The following is a 21,601-nucleotide window of genomic DNA, read 5'->3' as shown; positions in this document are numbered from 1 at the left end:
AGTGGAATTATTGGATCATATGGTATTTCTATTTATAATTTCTTGAGGAATCTCCATGCTGTTTTCCACAGTGTCTGTACCAATTTACATTTCCACCAGCAGAGCATGAGGGTTCCTTTCTCTCTACACCCTCGTCACCACTTATTCTTGTCTTTTTTTATTTTAGCCATTTTAACAGGTATAAGGTGATAACTTATTGTGGTTTTGGTTTTTATTTCCCTGTCAATTAATGATGTTGAGCACCTTTTCATGTGTCTGTTGGGCATCTTAATGGCTTTTTGGGAAAAATTTCTATTCAGGCCCTCTGCACATTTTCTAATGTGATTGCCCCCTACCTTTTTTGTGTGTGTATGTTGAATTGTATAAGTTCTTTATACATTTTGAATATTAACCCCTTATCAAATATATCATTTGTAAATATCTTCTCCCATTCAGAAGGTTGCCTTTTTGTTTTGTTGATGGTTTCCTTCACTGTGCAAAAGCTTTTTATTTTGATGTAGTCCCAAGTTTATTTTTGCTTTTGTTTCTCTTGCCATAAACCACATATCTAGAAAAATACTGCTATAGCTGGTGTCAAAGAAATTATTGCCTGTGTTCTCTTCTAGGAGTTTTATGGTTTCAGGTCTTACTATTAGGTCTTCAACCCATTTTGAGGTTTTCCTCGTGTGTGTGTGTGTGTGCATGTGTATGGTATTAGAAAGTGGTCTAGTTTTGTTCTTCTACATATAGCTCTCCAGTTTTCTCAGCACCATTTGTTGAAGATACTGTCTTTTCCCCATTGTCTATTCTTGCCTCCTTTGTTATAGATTGACTCTATAAGCATGGATTTATTTCTGTGCTCAACAAGACAAATGCACATGTAATCCCCTTCACCTATTTCTTTTTCTTTTTTTTAAATTTTTATTTTTATTTATGATAGTCACACAGAGAGAGAGGCAGAGACACAGGCAGAGGGAGAAGCAGGCTCCATGCACCGGGAGCCGACGTGGGACTCGATCCCGGGTCTCCAGGATCAGGCCCTGGGCCAAAGGCGGGCGCTTAACCGCTGCGCCACCCAGGGATCCCGCCTTCACCTATTTCACCCATCCCTACCCCCTCAACTTCCCCTCTGGTAATCCTTTGTTTGTTCTCTATAGTTAAGAGTCTGTTTTTTGGTTTATTCCTTTTTTTCTCCTTTTTGTTTTGTTTATTAAATCCCATGTATAAGTGAAATCATGTGGTATTTGTCTTTCTCTGACTGGCTTATATCACTTAACATTCTCTCTCTACATCCATCTATGTTGTTGCAAATGGCAACATTTCACTGTTTTTTTTTTTTATGTAGATACTAACAAGTTTTAAAAAAACAAATATAGGCCCTGTTTTCAGGGAGTTCATACTCTAGTAGGGAAGACAAACACATAAGTCAGGCACAGGGTGATCATTTTATAATATAGATATAAAAAGGCCACAGAAACCAGAAAGGATTTGGTATTGACATTTGTTCACATTAATACTACATAACCAACACAGAATTAATAATAAGAATTTTTAAAATATGCACACACCTTGATGAAAAACAGACCACGGGATTCAACAGGTCTACTTTAGGAAAGGGTTGGGGCAGGAGAGCAGTTAGGCTGCCTCAGAATCAAACATTATGCAAAGATTTTTTGTCATTCCTCTGACAAGGTTTATCTGGAGAGAGGGGGAAGTGTCAGAAAAGGGATATGGGGAAATTATTCTGATATCTCCATAGGCATCAATTATTCTCTCTGGGGGAAAAAAATGACAATAAAAAGATTACATTTGCATTGAAATGCACCAAAAAGTGTCACTTGGAAAGAGTAATGATAAAAAACAAAAAAAGATTAGAAACTCACTGCCAAATTATTTAGTCAAAACTTAGACATTTCTAAAACAGTGAATGAAAGATGGCAGTATTATGAAAGGTTTGCAGTTAACACACTATAAATGTATTTTATTTTGCAGTTGGACAAAGTAATGGAAAAACATAAAGAATCTCATAGACGAATCCTGGAACAGCTTTTAATGGCAGAAAAATCCCATAGGCAAACTATCCTGGAATTGGAGGAAGAAAAGAGAAAACATAAAGAATACATGGAGAAGAGTGATGAATTCATAAGCTTACTAGAACAGGAATGTGAAAGGTAAGGCTACTTTGGACAAGACAATGATTCATTCTGCAAACTCTTAGTAACCTTTCATTATGGGTTCAACATTGTACTAGGGATACAGGGAGACAAGGATGAATATGACACAGCTTCTGCTCTTAAAGATCTCATGGTCCAGGGTGAGGAAAAGACATGTTTAAAGATAATTTCAAGATAATGCAAGAATAACCAGGTATGATAAAAACTATGGAAACATAAATGTTGGGCACCTAATTCTCCAAGGGAGTGCCCTGTGAAAGCCACACAGAGGAGAGATTTCAGGGATCTAGTCCCTATGCAAACAAGAATGGAAACTATATACAAGGCAGGGACAGAAATAAATGTCATAGCATGGAGGTAAGAAAATAGTACGGGTAGCGAGGAACTACACATTATTACAGTATAGACTGTAATTGCAGGATAAGAAAAGGAAAGGCTAGCTACAAGTAGCTGGATTTTATACTGTGGGCAAGAAGGGGCAAATGACAAGTTGTGAGAAGAGGAACAAGTTGATCAGTATGCTTTCTTGAAGAACCATTAAGGCAACCTGGAGTAAAGATAGGAGGTTTAGATTTGGGGAGGGTATATATTCCAATGGATATTGGGGTTAGAAGAGGGTATGAACAAGAGATATTTATGATGTACAGTAAATACTAATGAGTGACTAATGAGATTGGAGAGCAGAGGAAGCAACACAAGAAGTTTTGAGAAGCACTCCTGGCTATTCACCAAGATACAAAATATAGGAATGGTGTACAGGTTTTTGTGGTGAAGAAGATGGTTAAAAAGTAGGGGCATGTCCTGTTTTAGACATGTTGAGTATGAGATACCTGGTATATTCCAGTGTCCAGTGAGGGGAATGATATATCTAAACAGACGACATACAGTTGGAAGTATAGGTCTGGAAATGTTAGGGTGGTGTGGATCTGCTGGTGACAGCTAAAGCTATGAGTGTTGGTGTGGTGAGGAGAGAGAATTCTGAGAAGAGAATTCTAGAAAAATCAATGGCTGGCTGTTTCCTGGAGGAAAAGAGATCAAGAAAAGAAGATGAGAAAGAATGGTAGAGGGTTAGAAGAACCAGAAGAAAAAGAAAGCAAAGAAACCAAACAAGGAATTTTCAGAAAGAGTGAGTAGTCAAATACCACCAAATAATACAGAAGCAGAGAAGAAAATGTCCCAGGAATTAGCAACAAGGAAGATACTGGGAAACTTAATGAGCTCTTTCAATAAAATAGTGAGGGCAGTAGCCAAATCACAAGGCTTTGAAAAATAAATAAGAAATGAGAATGTAGAAGCTTAAAATGTGAACTATTATTTTGAGAAGCTTGGCTGCAAAAAAGGAGATTGGGTGGTAAACATTTTATAACCATATGAAGGGCAGATTATTTTGCTCCCTTTTGCCCCTCTGTTCTGAATCACCTTAGAAGGTATGAACTTCCACTTGAAATACAAGGACAATTAAGGCTCTATATTGATAATATAAAGACAGGACATAACCATTCTTTGCAATGTCGAATTATACTGAACTGTCATTTCACTTGTGAAATATATACTTCTTTTATGAGTTACAGAGCTAATGGTGCTGCATTCTAACAATCACAGAAAAATGCAGAAAAAAATAATTACTGACCTCTGTTTTCTAAAATATTAGTAGTCTTAGCTGCTTTTTCTAACTACTTGTAATTCATATTTTAGCCAGGTAACTGGAGTTACACGATAGCTAGGTTAATGGCAAACTATCATCTCTTTTCAATGCACTTTATAGTAGACACTTGGTCAGATTCCCAGAGAATCCATGGCCCTTACATCCAGTTACTTTTTTCCACATTCACCAGGAAGTTTGTTTTCTACTCAGTACATTGGGGGTGGGTGGGGGAGGGTCTTGTTACCTTGAGCCTCATGAACTTGAAATATCTTGAGGAGAAGATTAAAGGAGTATGAGAAGTCTGGCACCAAGGGAAGATTTGACTCAGACATTACAATGTAAGATTTGTTATTCAATGAGACAATGTTATATTAAATATTATTTCGAACCCCTGTGGTTTGGCACCCATGGCCTCATTTGGCCTCCACACTTATTTGGCACTAACTTGCTGAACACAGACACTTCCTTTCATCTTTCATTATTATGAACATTTACTGACCATGGTTAGAGTGCTGCCTGCCATAGAACAAAGAGGTACTGGTTGTCCCTGCCCAGGGGGCTTACCACATTAACAAAGAAGGCAAGATGATATGGATTTAGGGTAGGTATGTGGAGGGCTGTCTGAGGTACAGTTTTAATATGCATTGTTGTATCTCAACTATCTTCTGGTGGAAGGCTTAGGAAGACTATCCAATAGTAATACTATAATGCTGGGAGGCAGATGATGAAGATTATTTAAACCAAAGGAGAGCAAAGAGAATGACACTGAGAAATGGGAACAGAAATTCAGTGGGAATAAAGGCCGTGGGCTAGAGGAAAAGGAAAACAGTGAGATAAATGTAAATTGTACCCTATGGAATCAATAAATTAAGAACAGCATGTCTACAGTATCGAAGGGGTTTACAGGGAAGAATTTAAAAGATCATGATTTTTATCCTTTGAACACAAAGTTTCTTTGTCTTAAAGAAAAATGAAAAAAAAAAAAGAAAAAGAAAAATGAAAGTGAACATACCATTACCAAAAATAGGAAAAAGTGACCAGAGGTGATTCTCATTCCCTGTGCAGCAGCCATTCCAGAAGATATGAGAATATTCACCTATTTCTGTTTGCCAAGGAACAGCTTCCAGATGGAACTCTTTGGATATGAGAATGTTAAGTGTATTCTCAATTCACATGATACACAGACAATTCTTCACCTACAACATCACAACTCCCATATCTTGGCTCTCTTGTCGTACTGGTCCTTCCTGCTCCCCTGCCTTCAACAGGGAGACTCTGGGCCTCAGGATTTCCATCTGCTTTTGGGCATTTGCATCAAAATATTACATGAAACCCACCTAACAAAACAAAGTGGGGAAAACTAATAATTCCAGGTAAATATACACAGAGGAGGTGCTTACATAAGAGTGAAATACCACTCATTTGTTTCATTCTCTGACAAGTGACTAAACATGTGCACCATCAGTGAGTCCTTCTAACTTTAATGAGAGTACTTCCTCTTGAGCACACAGCCACTCTTCACAAAAGCAAGATGAACTTGTCTTAAGGGGTCAGAGAATAATGTTTACTTCCTTCCCCAAACAAAGTGATGTAAGCCACTCCCAAATCAGTGACCCTCAGTTCAGAGAAACAAAGAAAGATATCATAACCCCCATAAAAAGGGAGTTGGGTACGGATAACTATAAAGGACTATCTGATTGAAACTGAAAAAACACTGTGAATGTTTCACACTTGTTATGTGTTGGATAATATCTACTTAGAAATAAAATAAAAATTATGAAATACATGATTGAGATAAAGAGACCTTAGAGGGTGAAATAATGGATTTCAAATTTAGGCTCAATTTCTGTATTTTCTTTGGAGAATTTGTTAAATGTGGAAAACCCTAAAGGAGACTGATGTCACAGGTTGAGTGGAGGCCAAAATGTTTGCCAAGTGATGTCGTTGTCGTAATCAGTAAACAATTGGTTTTCCCACTGAGGGAGGATGGGGGCAGGGATCAACTCAGGAAACCATTCCTAAGCATGTTAATGCGAAGTTTCCTTTGCTGTAATCTGTGCAGTTTGGTCTACCCGTAAGGTAATATTATCCACATTTCATGACTACTTTCTGTTCACTGACCAGCTTCAATGTGTGGATATGTGTGTCACTGATGACCTGAATTATGTACTTGGCTGAATTACAAGTGGAGTCTATGTGAAATGTTTTATACAAAAGCAATGCCAGTAATTTTTGACCTTTCTGGATGGCTTCACAGGAAAGCCAAAACAAAAATCACTTTTAGTCAGTACAATTTTGCAAAATTTTCCCATAAGTGAAATGCCAAATTTGTACTTTCAAAAAAGCTTGCATAATTTTTTTCCTTTTTCAGTTTCAGTGGGGGAAAAGGCTGTAAAGAAAGAAAAAGTTTCCTTTTTTTGAAACCATGCCTTTTTTATTTTATTTTTAAAATGTTATTTATTTATTCATGAGAAACACAGAGAGAGGCAGTGACATAGGCAGAGGGGAAGCAGGCTCCCTATGGGGAGCCCTAAACAGGACTCATCTCAGGAGCCAGGGATCACGACCTGAGCAAAGGCTCAACCACTGAGCCACCCAGGTGCCCCGCATTCTTTTTCAGAATACAAAAACAAATCATGTATATTAAACATACATGTTATTGCATTTCAGGCCTTGAAGTAACCACTAAAGTGGGAAACAAATACTGTTATGGCAACTCTGTATAAAAATGTGGCTTCACCCATGGATTATTTTTTTAAACCTTAAATTACTTTTCATAAATAACTTGGCTAAATAGGTTAGCATTTATATTCTAACTTTATAAAGCAGGAGTTCAAATGCTGGGCTTCTCAAAAGCCACATAGTGAGGAAGAAGTCACAGGTAGAATTAATTTCTTGTTCCTCTCCTGCCCAAGTGTTTATAGATAGAACAGTGGCTCAGAGGAAGAAGGGTCTTTGGAGGAAAGTCACCAGGGACCCAGCTTCAAGCAAGGGTTGCTGCCTTGACCACACCTTGGGCCAAGCCTTTTGCTGTTCAGGTTTTAATAAAGAACAGAGAACTTCTACCTCTCCTTTGACTGAGGAAACTTTATAATTATAGAAAGATTTCCATCATTAACCCTTCTCTATTATGACAGGCCTATTTTGCAGATTGGCATCAGAGAAGGTGACTGAAAAACTGAGCCATATTGACCTTCCTGTTAACTGAGGGTATTTGAGGACTTTTTTTTAAAGGTTTATTTATGTAAGTAATTTCTACACTCAGCGTGGGGCTGGAAGGCAGGACCCCAAGATCAAGAGTCATATGCTTCTCCAACTGAACCTGGCATCCCTATATTTGAGTACTTTTATAGGCTTTTGTCAAAAGCATCAAATCTTCTTTTTAGAGGCCTTGGATACTTCCCTCAAATATATGTAAATGAATGAGTGTATTAATTTATCTCATTTTTTAGTTAGTTTAATGAGTTAGTTAGCTAATGTGTGTTGCATGTCATTCATTCATTTAATCAGTAAACAAAACAAAACAAAACAAAACAACAACAACAATTAATCAACTGCCTGCTACAAGCCAGGTCTTGTGGAAGATAATTAGGTGAAGGAGGTAGATGTGGTTTCCACCTATATAAAACCCTGACTTATTTGTGCATTTGTAAAGCAGAGACAGGGATGCAGACTTTAAGACTTGATACAGATGCTTCTAAGGTACTATGCAATCATGATGGATAGGAAAAAAAAGGCACCATTACAGTAAAATGACATAAAAACATGAAATGTTCAAGAAAATAGAACATTCAGGAGAAATCAACAAACACATTAAGCTAGAGTACTCTACTGGAGAATTCAATATTTTGCAACTATTGCCATTAGAATTTTTAGTTTCTTTGGTCTTAAATCTCAGCTTTTAAGACTATCCCATAAAGTATGACACAACGGGTATAATGTTTAAAAAATAAATAAACTAAGCCTACTTTTAAAAAATCATATTTAGAAAGCCAGCAGTTTTAAATTTCATGCACACTAAACTATTGTTGTAGAATACATTGTACTCAAATGCAATCATTTCCTTTCAGTTTTCTGGCAAGCATTTATATGTGTTACATATTCTCCAGACTATGTCTTGCAAGTAGTGAAATAGATGCCAGATCTCCATTTGACCTTTATCATGGGTATCCAGTTCTTTGTACGAACAAAATGGAGACCAACCACAAACATTCACTTTGGTATTATAATTCTACAGAGTATTACAATGTGATCAGCCTAGTATTCATACATCCCAGACCTAACAGGATCTGGGCAGGGATGCAAAGAGATTAATTACCTCGTAAAGGTACTGACATAATTTAGGACTGTACATGATAACTTAGCTTTCAACAGATGTCACAAAATTCAGTGCTTTTCATATAACACCATTTAATTATAGAGGTCAAAATTCAGATACAGTAATGACACTGTGTTTTGATTGCTTTTCTCTCCTAGAAAGCTGAACCAAATTTTATAATTTTAGGCATGTATTTGGATGTACAATGATTAGTAAATTTACTGTATTTTGCTACAAAGCAAAAAGGAAACCTAATAAACACAGCAAGGGATGAAGCAGGAACTTAGACATAGGGGATTCTGGTCTACAAATTAGATCTGTAGCTAGTGTGTAATTTGGGGCAAATTCAATTTCTCCAATCTCATGTATAAAACAAACGGGACAGACCATATGATGTGTGTTTCTCTTTTAGATCTAAATACTTGTGGTTTTATGATTGCTCTATTAAATAAGTACCTTTTACTTTAAGCCTATCATTCTGACTCATACTTTCAAAAGAGGTCAGTGAGAATGACAGTACCTCTACCAACTTCAAATCTCAGTCTGCATTTCCATTCTTAAAGGATGGCTAGACTTAGGTACATCCTACTACTTCTCCAGTGTCATATTCAAAACTGAACTTAGTATCATCTTTGCAAATCCAGGTCAATTTACGACCTTTTTATTCCTGTTAATGCTACTACAAAGAATTGATCAATCAAGTAACTAGAAAAAAAATTACAGAAGTCTCTGAATCTTGAATTTAAAGTAGAAAAGACCTAACAATCCAGACCAACTTTCAGATTTTTGAATTAAGAAAAGTGAGGCCCATCAGGTCCTAGATAAGAAATCACAACATCTTGCTGCTAAGTAGTAGTAGAGCCAGACCAGAAGCTAGATCTCCTGATAATATATTTGGTGCTACTCTCCCTAACTTCTGTTACTCTATGCTCAAGTTTTGTGCTTGGTGTTGTGGAGGGTCCAGAAGAATTTTAAGACATAATAATAATACAGTTGAAAAGAGAAGACACTCACAAATAGTATGTAGATGATTCAAAGAAGATTCAGGTGTTCAGTCTGTGGTACTGACACCACTGTTGCAATATTATCAAAGGTCAGACAAAAAAGATATTAAGGACTGTAATTATTCAACAGCTAGCTTAACCCTAGGAAAATGGAGGACATACAGTAAGCACTGGATAAACACATCCAACCGGCTCACAGCTACTAGTTTAACAGCCCTACAGAACAGGAAGCCAAAGACTGATTGTGGAAAGGCAACCTCAAACTTCTGTTCCACCAGACTATAAAATACAAAGAAAAAGAAGAGTCATTACACCAGGTCAAAATGGAAATTTCTGCCTCGTAAATGGAAATTAAGGTGAAACATGAGAATGAACCTGTATCCTGCATTTATAACTTGCAGGTAAATTTTCCTGGCAAGTGTATTATTCCCTCTTGAGAAGGTAAAGCCAAACAGCTTTGGCCAGCTATGACAATAGAGATGCCTGGTATAAATGATGAGTAAATGAGGAGTAAACTTTACTGCACAAAAAACCCTTTTCTTGGAAGGGTGTAAGGCTATTGGAGTTAAGAAGTATAAACTCTGGAGTTAGAATAACAAAAGTCTAAGCCATGGTCCCATCCTCTCAGTAGCTATTTGACCTTGAACAAAGTACTTAACCTACTTAATCTCAGTTTCTACTCATTATTTATAACTAAATGGTATGGATCTGATAGGTTCTTGGAATTACTAAATTATAAAATGCTTAGAAAGTGCTAAGTATGGTGTCTAATATGGAGGAAGTACTCAATAATAAGCATTAGAATCTTTCTTCAAATCAGCCTTTCTTTAAAGTAGTTTATTTACATACTCAGTGCCACTATGGGCATTTTTTTTTTTTTTTTATTTTCAGGAAGGCGTTTAATTAGACCAATACTGACTGAGTGGTAAGGACATGATGATGAACCAGAGCTTTCAAGGGGGCATACCCTTCAGTATTGGAGAGACAGACATAAAAAAAGGGCAATGTTGTGTTACAGGTGTGATGACAACAGAGAACACAGAGACTGCACAAAAGAGGGATCATTCTCTAGGGCTGCTTATATCTTCTTTCCTTTAGAGTAGGGTAAATGCCCTAATGATCTAACACCATAACACTGAGCTGAGTAATACAGTGCTCAAAGAAATTTTTTTTTTCCTTTAACCTATCAAGAACTATTTTCCCCTTTTGGAAATCATTTTGCTTAGAAAAAAACAGAAATGTTAATGCAATGATATTATGAAGAGCACAGGCTAGCATATATGCATAATTAACTCATGTAGTATCGCAGTTTTTAAGTGTACCAGAAGATTCCAATGCTCCTCTGGCCTGCCAATGTTTAAGATCCCCACACAATCACATTTTCTGGCCTAAAATGATTGTGAAAAATCAAACATTCCCACAATCAGGTAAGGGGGGGAGGGTCTACATTTGATTTGTTTTGTTCACAATTTCCCCTGCAGGGTCCACAGTATTAAGAAGTACAATAAATATGTGTTGAATAAGTGACTGAGATGAAAGACAAGTTGTTATAATTTCATCTATTATTTTACATCAATATCTTATTATAAATTAGCTTCTGGATTAATTCCCTTCACTTAGTCCAGCTTTGAAGATTAGTATATATTTAAAAAAATGTCAGTTTTTATAGGTAAAGCAGAAAAAGCTTGAGAGCTTTGGGATTGTCTCAGAGAGAGCAAATTTGTATAAAAGAAGGCAAATCTTTTATCAAGGCACTGGAGGAAAAAAGGATCTTAAAAGGGATTTTCAAAGTTGTTGATTTTCAACTGTTAAGTTGAAAAACAGGAGAAACATTAACTACAACAAAAGCTAAAAATAACTCAATTCATACTTTTCACAGTTTTTGTATTCTATAGTCACTAATAAAAACATCATGAATGTTCTCCTAAATCACCAACTGTACACCATAATTTTTAAGAGTATGACTTTTGCTATATCATACAGACTTAATTTATTTAACAAATTCCCTCTTGTGGGCATTTAGATACTTTCCACTCTTTCACTTTTATACGGAACACTATGACTAATAGCCTCATACTTCAATTAATTTTTACACCTTCTTAATTGTTCCTTAGAATAATAAATCCTTAGATGTGGGTCAAAAGTTATGAACCTTTTAAGGATTCTGAAAACTGTAGCTAATTTGTCCTCTATAAATAGATTATTTATATTATTACTAGCAATGAAGGAGTGTACCCATTTCTTAAGACTGTTTCTGTTTGCTTTTTCTCTGAAAGGTCTGAACCCTCCTTTCTCTAATACAATCAATCCCATGCCAAGCTTGAGAGTTCAAATCCAGGATCCTTGCTCGCCTTTCCCATGACATGATAGATTCAACAATAGTTTATAACACCTAAAGTACTGGCCTTCCATGGTCCTGACAAGTTTGATTTGTTTAACGGTGTGGAATCCAAAATTTACTTTGTCAAGTTCTGCTTCTAAAAATTCAGTTGATTTGAAGTGTGTGACAATTTCATATCAATTTCTTCTGTTTAACTCCATTTCTACTTGCAAATTCTCACTTCCTCACATTTCCTATTTATTATGCCGATTCATTTATGTCCACAGCCATTTCCCCATTTATTTTAATGAATTTCCCAGTAATAGCTTGAAATATTTGAAATGCCTGAACAACACGTAACTTATATTTCTTCAGAAGATGTTTCAGAAGCAGTGCCTGCATGGCTCGGTCAGTTAAGCATCAGACTCTTGATTTTGGCTCAGGTCATGATCTCAGGGTTGTGGGATACAGCCCTTATTGAGCTCCATGTTGGGCTCCATGCAGAATCTGCTTGGGATTCTCTCTCCCTCTCCCTTTCCCTCTGCCCCTCCTCCACTTGTCCAACCCTCTCTCTCTCAATATATGAAATATTTTTTTTTAAATTTTTATTTATTTATGATAGTCACAGAGAGAGAGAGAGAGAGAGAGAGGCAGAGACACAGGCAGAGGGAGAAGCAGGCTCCATGCACCAGGAGCCTGATGTGGGATTCGATCCCGGGTCTCCAGGATCGCGCCCTGGGCCAAAGGCAGGCGCCAAACCGCTGCGCCACCCAGGGATCCCGAAATATTTTTTTTTTTAAAGGGAGAAAACCTGAGCTGAAATCAAAAGTCGGATGCTTAACCAACTGAGTCACCTAGGTGCCCTGTTTTTTTTTTGTTGTTGTTGTTGAGTAAATATGACATTCAAGCCATGTCATGCCATAACAGACACTGGAATATATATAGCAAGGGAACAACACAGAAAAAAGAGAATCACATGTGTTGTTCTACAGTCATACTTTCAAACATGATAGTTTAAGCTGTTAGGACAGCATTTAGATTAAATGAATGGTCTTTTACACATTTATCTATGGAGACACAGATGGAGAACTCCTGTGGCTTCTTCATGCAGAAGAATTCAGTGGCTTATTCTCACCATTCTTTTGAGGGCTAAGATTTTTATCAATAAACAAAGTGAGAGGCACAGAATAACAAAAACGTTGGAAAGAAAAAAAATCACTCCTTAATTTTCATCTGTGTTGAATTCTGAGTGAGTCATGCCTCAATAATAACAAAGCAGAGCAAATCAGATAAAACTTCATCACAAAAAACCTCTGGATGGCAGGAACTGAATTTTAAACTGGAAGAGTTTAATCTTGAAACATGCTTCCCTGACTCCTTGAAATAGGCCAGCATTTTTTTCAGACTTATTTTGTTTGTTAGGGAAAAGTGTGGGGCAGTCACTTAATTCCCACTTTCAGTTCCAGAAAGAAATCTCAGGAATCCAAGGAGATTTGTGGTTTCAGCACTAACTTTTCTTGCACCATGGCTGAGATGAGCCCTTATAACCCAGCAAACTGTGCAAAGGACCCCAAAAAACTTGGTTAGTTTCTTTGTACTTTGAGATATATATAGATATAGATATAGATAGATATAGATATAGATCTATCTCAAAGATGGGGATGTGGAAAGACTCTAAATGTACAAATAGACAATCCAGATGAATCCATATTCTAAAATGTTTCAGAAACAATGCTCAAATTCTGCTTTTATTAAACTGATGATATTCATTACTAATTATTTTCATTTAAAAATATCTGAAACTAAAAGGGTAAAGGGTAAAGGAGAGGGACGCAGTCCTCAATCTCAAATGCCTTCTGGGGCCAGCAGGGTAAGGCAAATGAGAGGAATAGGCTGGATATACACAATAAGGGAATGGTGGAGACCTTCAGAACCTGCAAAGCTCCATCTAGTCAGCTTTCTGAAAAAAAAAAATCACTTCAATATCACCAATAAATAAGAAACAGATCCTATAACACAGTTGATCCAGAAATGGAGAAAATGGAGAAGCCAGATTTGAGAAGTCCAGCTTTGGAGAATAGGATATAATATATATATATATATATATTTTAATAGGATATAATATATATAAATATATATATTTATAAAATATATATATAAATATCAATATATAAAATATATTTTAATATATAAATATATATATTTTAATATAAAATATATATATAAAATATATATTATATATAATATATATAAAATATATATTATAAAATATATATTATAAAATATATATAATATATAATATATATCTATATATAAAAATATATATAATATATATATATAATTATATATATATATATATATATATAAAATGAGAAAAGAGGACAAATGTTCTTTGGATACTCTAACAGAAGATATACACTGAATCAGAAGGATAAGCACTGGACACTATACAGATGATACAAACGAGCCTGTTTATCATGGCTTCTTGTCTGTCTTCTTCCCACTTACACACTGGTGTGTAAACTCCATGAGAGCAGAGACATCTTGTTTTGTTTATCTCTGTAGCCTTAGCCCCTCATAGTGAGTGCCCAATTAGTATCTACAGAATAAATAAACGTATTACTCTCTCCAAATACAGTTACTAAAGTGTATACTGTAATTGGTAGCAGCAGCTACAGGGACTTCAAAGGAGCTGCTGGTTTTAGTGGAGACTTCTCCCAAAGATGCTTGGCTCTGTGGTGGCAAGAATAGAAATGAGTTATTCTTTGTGCTTCTAAGTGTTTTTATATTGACGCATAGATAGGAACTTCCTCCCACCTTTTCTACACTGATAAGTGAATACAGAAACATTAAATTTCTTCAAAAATCAAATATATGTATGTAAATATATTTTTAAAAAAACCTAAAAATAAAATGATAACAGGGGTACAACCAGCAAAATCAATATTGTGAGAAGTCTGTGTAACAAACAATCTGGTTCCACTAACAAATAATGTACATAATGTGCAAAGGGAAAATACCAAGGGGAATTTATAAGTTAAAAGAAATTTAGACATTTCCATCAAGTATAATAGAAGATCTTATTTGAATCTTAATTTGAAGACACTATAGAAGGAGGAAAATCTGTATCCTGGAATATTTCAGAATATGAAAGAATTATTTCTAAAGTTAGGTGTGTTAATGGTATTGTATATTTAAAAAAATCCTTATGTTTCAGTCTGAAAATATTTTAGAATGATAGAATGTTTGGGACTTGCTTCAAAATAATTTAGAGTGGGAGCATAGTGTGGGGGAGGAAAAATAATTTTCCCTCTATCTTTCTGAGTTCTTGGATGAGCACTTCTGTAATAAAAGACAGGTTAACAAGAGAAAAACTAAACTGAAGTTTATTAACATGAATGCCTCAAGTATATACATGGGAAATAACCAGGGAAAATGAGTAACTCTACAAGATAACTTGAGCTGGAACTTTAAATACCATCTTCAGCTAAAAGCAAAAGACAGGTGGGAGGAGGACAACTCATTAAGAACAGTTATCAGAAAAAGCAAAAGGAAAGGTCTGTTATGCAGAATTAAGTTAGTGCCTTCTCCACTGATAAAGACTGTCTTTTGATTTAATCATCCTTCTCTTTGTGGCACTGAGGGGAAGATACTCTTACAAATAGAGAATTCCTCCGTAAGTATAAATTTCTCTTACAAAAGGTTAACTTTACTCTTGTTTTCAGAACCTCTGCATCTGCTGTTTCTCAAAATAATCAATTCAAAATAATCCTTATGCCAAAGAGGCATATTTTGGAATGGCATATTCTGCTAACCTTCAGTCGGGTGGTACAGAAGAAACAAGACTGGTCAGGAGTTGATAATTATTGAAGCTGCATGAGGAACACATGATGGTTAATCATGCTATTATCTCTAATTTTATATGTGTTTGAAATAACTAAAAAGTAAGGTCACAAATAATACATGAAAATAGAAAATTCAAAATGAACAGAAAAGTATAAAATGAAAATTAAAACCTTCCTTCCATTTCACTTCCTACTCCCCAGAAGTAATCCATAGTTAACAGTTTCCTGTTCATTTTTCTAAAAAATTATTGTAAGCCTGTATCAGTAATTCATGAAGGAGATCATACTATATATTTCCTATCTTTTTTTAAGTGGCTGCATATTATTTCATTTTATAGATGCAGTTCATTTAGCCAGGCCCTAGATATGGGCTTTAGATTATATTCCCTTTTTGAGAGGCTATTAAACATTGTTCAGTGAATTGACTCTCAATGACTTCAGATGCCTCTTAATTCCAATTTTCTTTCAGAAATAAGTCAGTCATTGATAACTTTGTGTTTTTGCTTTTTGAATAATAAGAAACTAAAACCCACAAGAAAAGATGCCTTTATGCAGGACCCTGCAGACATCACAGAAGATTGTAGTGGTGATGGGAGGAGGGGGGGCAGCACTGACACTTGTAGAGTCAGGTTTACAGATCCTACCCAAGTACTTGTTAGCACCTTCCCCAGAGGCCTTCGGCTCTCCTAGCAGAACAAGGCTGTAAAAGCAAAAGAAGCAGGGATTTGATCCAAGAGCACCAGTTCCTGTAGTTCAAATGAAAATTATACATATCTGCAGCATTGCCTGATGAAGTGAACAAAATGACCACTAATGAATCAATGCAGCAAAAGATGACATACACTTTCTTTATGTTTCCCTAAATACAAGGGATGATGCTTATTTGGATGGAGTACTGCCACTGAGGTGAAGGACATGATCTATGAATTCCAAATTGTCCCTAAATATTTTCTGGAGAATCAGAAATCAACCAAAATAAAAGGTAAAACTATTACGAACATGTCAGTCATTGTCCATCTATGGCCACTTTCTTCTTTCAGAGAAAATTATATAGATAACTTGTTTCTTTTCTAAGCTACTCTAAATTTTACAATAAGACTATAGATCTTAACAGATAAGTTTTAATATACTAATACATACAGTTGACAGATGAAATAAATTTTGTCTTCAAAATATCAAATTAAGATAGAAGATATAAAACACATAACGTAGCATATAAAATCATCATAAAAGGGCTGACTGGCTAGCTTGGTCCATACTGTGTGTGGCTCTTGATCTCAGGGTTGTAAATTCAAATCCCATGTTGGGTGTAGAGATTACTTAAAAATCAAATCTTTTAAAAAAAGTCACAATAAAAACTTGGATCTAGGCATAGATCAAATACAATACTACAAAATAAAACTAGTGCTTTGCCTTTTAAGAAAGATGAACAATCTCTGAACATCTTTTGCTTTGGCAATTAAACTAATACAATGATAATATTAATGGTAATAAGATCTTATGAAATCCACTAAAAAATCTACTAGAACTAATAAATGAGCTCAGCAAAGTTGCAGTATTCAAGATTGATATCAAAAACCATTTGTATTTCTGTACAGTAGCAACAAGCAAACTGAAAATTAAAGAAAACAATTCCATTTATAATAGCAGCAAAAAGAAAAATAAACATTTGGGAATAAATTAAACAAAAGAAGACTTGCACTCTTAAACTACAAAACAGTGTCAAGAGAAATTTAAGAAGATCTAATAAATGGCAAGACATCACATACTTATGGATCAAAACACTTCATATTGTAAAGATGGTAATACCTCCCAGACTGATCTAGAGATTCGGTGCAATCCCTGTCAGTCAAGTTATATCCTTTCAGTTTTGTTTAGCCATAAAAAAGATAAAACTATAAATGATAATGGATATTTCTCATAAGATATAGGTTAGCTGTTTTCCTAAAATTTATATAGGAAGGTGCTGTAATGCCAAATCATACTCAGGAACCAAGGGATAGAGACTTGGAAATAGGCTATTGGGGATATCCCAAAGGGAAATGATGAAAGGCAAATGACCATTTTGGAGGGAAGAAAAGGAGAAAGAGCATTTTTGTTCTATATAAGAAAAAGGGGTACCTGTCATCCATTTGCTCACTCATTGACATTCATTTAACTTAACACTGTGCATGAAACTAAGAACTGGGAAAAAAATAAAGAGTAGGATACAGATTCTGTCTCTGAGGCCCCCGTAGAAAGCATAAGTAGTGTGAAGGTAGGTAAAAGTGAACTGCAATTGAAGAGCATACAGAGTACTCAGGGATCCTATCTGAGACATGGATTAATTAGTTCTTCATGGAGGGAATGGGAAGGCACCGCATCAGAGAGCAATTAGCTTGATGTCTGAGTAGACTCATCAGGCAGAGAAGAAGGGAAAGGATATTTCAGGCAGAAAATTGCACTCAAAAGTACAAAGGAGTGAAAAAGACAAGTCTGTGGAATTCTCTGTCGAGGATGAGTAGGTGAGGGCTAGACCATGTGCCATTACCCCAAGTTTCCTCTTCATCCTGAGACCAAGATGTTATGTTATGCAGAAAAGTTTCAACCCACCATTGGAAATTTGTCAGAGCACCCACAGCACACACAAAGCATTATGTTAGGTGTGTCCAGAGTCAATTTGGAAAAAGCATAACAACAATAATAATATCAACCACAAATAACCAGAAAACTTCAACTATAGGCAAAATACCAAGGAGGACAAGGCCTTCGGAAATTGATTCCATGTTCTCTATCACGGTACCACTTCCTGATAAAGACTTACTTCACAGCAAAATGGGACTGGAGAAGTATGTGTTCATTTGGCTAAAGTAAATGGAAAAACTCATTCCATCCTAAGTCCCAGAAAAAGAGGTGTGAGTGTGCACTATGCTACCCAATGTCTTTGGCCTGGCCTAAAATTGGTTAATTACAGTAACATGCGAACAAATGGCAATGCGATAGAACTAACCAGAAAAGAGAAAGGAACAGGGGCGTCTATTTATTTTGACGGTACCCTGAACTCTGCCAAGAAGACATTCCAATCTCCATCCCTTCATCCTTGAAAAGAGCTACTCAGCAAACCTTATCACCTTCTTAGAGATCCCTGGTGGCTCAGCGGGTGAGCGTCTGCCTTTGGCTCAGGGCGTGATCCTAGAGTCCCAGGATCGAGTCCTGCATCGAGGTCCCTGCAGTGAGCCTGCTGCTCCCTCTGCCTGTGTTTCTGTCTCTCATGAATAAATAAATACAATCTATTTTTTTTTTAAAAGAGAATATCATCATCTTAGAGAATATCACTATCTTTGGCCATTTTTGGAGTTGCCCCCAAATATGTTGAGCAAACTGGATTTAAAAAAATAACTTGAGTTCCGAACATCTGATGTTTTAATCTTCAAAATGGACAGAAATATTCTTGCTATCTCCTTGCACAAGGGCTCACTAAAAAAATGTGAATTAACTATTTGGGCAAGAATTTGTGATCTAATGATCAAAAGTGAAATACAAGCCCAGTAAAATGTTTATTTAAACATGGGGATAATATCTAAAATTACAGAGCACTGCTTTTATCAACTGAAGGGCACAGACTAATAATATTTCCCAGATTACCTTTAAAAATTATTTCCTTTAAGAATGGGAAGGGGTGCTATTTGTGACACCATGGATGGACCTTGAGGATGCTAAGTGAAATACGCCAGACAGAAAAAGATAAATACCACAAGAGTTCACTTACATGTGCAATCTAAAATACTAAACAAAACAAAACCCAGAGTCATAGATACAGAGAATAAATTGCTGGTTGGGGGTTGGGTGACAAAATGGGTAAGGGGATCAAGAAGTATAAACTTCCAGTTATAAAGTAAGTCATGGAGATGTAATACACAGCAATGAAGGAATATAGTCAATAATATTGTATTAAATTTGTATAGTGATAGGTGGTAACAAAACTTCTTAACATTATTTTGCAATGTATACAAAAGGTAAATCACCATATTGTACACCTGAAATATAACACTGTATGTTAATGATACCACAAATTTAAAAAAGTAAATAGACAAATTAGGGAAGAAGACCAAAGTTCAAAGTAAAATAACTGTTAGTAGCACAGGGTATTGGGTACAGTAGATCGCCTATGCCATTTCACCCAGCACCTAACAACTGTGAAGACACATGTTTGTTTATTTTGAAAGCTCTTAGTGATAGGAAGATTTATTAGAGAAATGAAACACTTCACCCCTAAAAGCTCACAGAACTCTGTTTTTGTTGCATTAGTCTCGCCAGGAGAATTCTGAATGTGTTTGCATTCTATCAGTCGGCAGTGTGAGTCAGCCTGTCCCAAACCGGTTTTCTAACCAGAAAACTGAGAAGTTTGATGACACATTTAGGTAAACATGCTCACTGGATGAAGTTATTTAAAATTTTATAGCTTTTTAATCCTCTCTAAGCCTCTGAAATCCATACAGGTTTTTAGAGAAGATTTAAGTTCATATGAGTCAAAGAGTAGAAATTATATGTAAACCAACTCTATTAAGAATTCCATGAGTTCTGAACAACTAAGAATATCTAATATTTGAAAGAGCTATGAGGGTAATCTGACCCCAAAATGAAGCCTTTAACTGTTAACTAATCAACCTTATTTCTAATTGAAATTTCAGCTCAAAATATTCTTCTTACCCCAAGAACTGAAATTTCTCATCCATTCCGGTCAGATGACGACAGCTCTTCGTTGACAATGATAAATGAACTCTGACTGCAAATGGTTCACTAAAGTGTAAGACTTGTAGACCACGACTCTCATCACCTACTCTCCAGGCAGTCTGAGAATTCAATCGACAGTGGAATGCAAACATAATCAAAATGTGGCAAAATATAAGTCAAAGTTACTTAAATTAACTAGAACTGATAGCAGCTCTCAGGGTTAACAAAAATTTGCAGAATTATGGACTTTTTAATCCATATAGATGAAAAGCATACAACACATGGACCCAAAGATTATTTATTCCTTTTTGACACCCTACTCTTAGCAACAATATTATTTCTTTATGAAAAAGAAGGCTCTTCAGGTGAATCCATCCATTCTTTTGCCCAGGTGAGATTCTGCTTTACTTAAAAGAAATCTTGCCTCTGCCATGAAAGAGTATGTCTGCTCCAAAGTTTAACTCCTCATTATTTACTGTTATCTTTGGGAGCAAATAATTAAGCAAATAATTAAGGTACAAGGGCATGGCTCTAAAACCTTTGGATACTATAACTTCCCCCATTCCCAGTTCTTCCCTCCTGCCCTGAGGATTCCTCATCACTCTTCCTTGAATATATGAAACACAACACACATCAAAACTCAGTTTATTTTGTAGGTAACACCAGCAAACCCTAGCTCAAATTACCTCTCTTTCATTCTCTGATGTTGAAGCAGACAGAGAATTTTATAAAGAGACACCAGAACTTAAAAAGTGACTCTCTGTATTTACTTTATCCACAGTCTCAATTCCAGCCCCTAAATTATGACATGTTAACTATCTAATTGTTTGAGAATTGCTGAAATAGAACATTCAGTTCTTAAATTTTCTGGGTAAGTATCTTTTGGTAATACACCACACACACACACACACACACACACGTGCATGCATGTGTACAGACACAGAGTAACAGTCCCTCAATAACTAAAAAAAAAAAAAAAAAAAGCACAGAATGGCTATTTGGTGTATTATTAAGGAAAAGGAACTGGGGTCAGAGTAAGCCCACATAGAACTTTAAATACCTAAAACTGAGAACTCATTAAGAGAAAGACCACACACCCACCCACATAAATCCTTTCTTCGCAGAGACAGTAGGTTCTATTATGCATGTTCTATATAAAAACAATACAAAGAAAGATCCCTTATTTTTTTTAAAGATTTTATTTATTTATTCATGAGAGATACAGAGAGAGACAGAGACATAGGCAGAGGGAGAAGCAGGCTCCCTGTGGGGAGCATGATGTGGGACTCGATCCCAGGACCCTGGGATCAAAACCTGAGCCAAAGGCAGATGCTCAACTACTGAGCCACCCAGGTGTCCCTTTTATTTTTTTTTTAAAGATTTATTTATTTATTTGAGAGGGTGTGGGAGGAGCTGAGGGAGAAGGAGAGAATCTCAAGCCGACTCCTAACTGAGCATTGAGCCAGACACAGGGCTCCATCTGTGACTCATGCAATCATGACCTCAGACAAAACCAAGAGTCGGATGCCCAACCAACTGAGCCACCCGGGTGCCCCATGAAAGTTCCCCTATTAAGAAGTTGATCATTAGTTATAATAATATT

The 21,601-nt window shown here is 36.0% G+C and overlaps 2 protein-coding genes across 6 annotated transcripts in view; one reads left to right on the top strand and one right to left on the bottom strand.

The window, feature by feature from the left end:
• CMSS1 (cms1 ribosomal small subunit homolog) overlaps window positions 1-21,601 on the bottom strand; it is a 383,859-nt gene that overhangs the window by 267,269 nt on the left and 94,989 nt on the right. The window lies entirely within an intron of this gene.
• FILIP1L (filamin A interacting protein 1 like) overlaps window positions 1-21,601 on the top strand; it is a 296,680-nt gene that overhangs the window by 187,080 nt on the left and 87,999 nt on the right. The window contains exon 4 of the mRNA XM_072721534.1: window positions 1,972-2,150. Within this exon, the coding sequence (XP_072577635.1) occupies window positions 1,972-2,150 (179 nt within the window). The remainder of the gene's footprint in view (window positions 1-1,971; window positions 2,151-21,601) is intronic.

Source organism: Vulpes vulpes, chromosome 1 (genome assembly GCF_048418805.1).
Source record: "Vulpes vulpes isolate BD-2025 chromosome 1, VulVul3, whole genome shotgun sequence".
Lineage (NCBI taxonomy): Eukaryota > Metazoa > Chordata > Mammalia > Carnivora > Canidae > Vulpes > Vulpes vulpes.
This window is presented reverse-complemented; position numbering and strand designations above follow the sequence as displayed.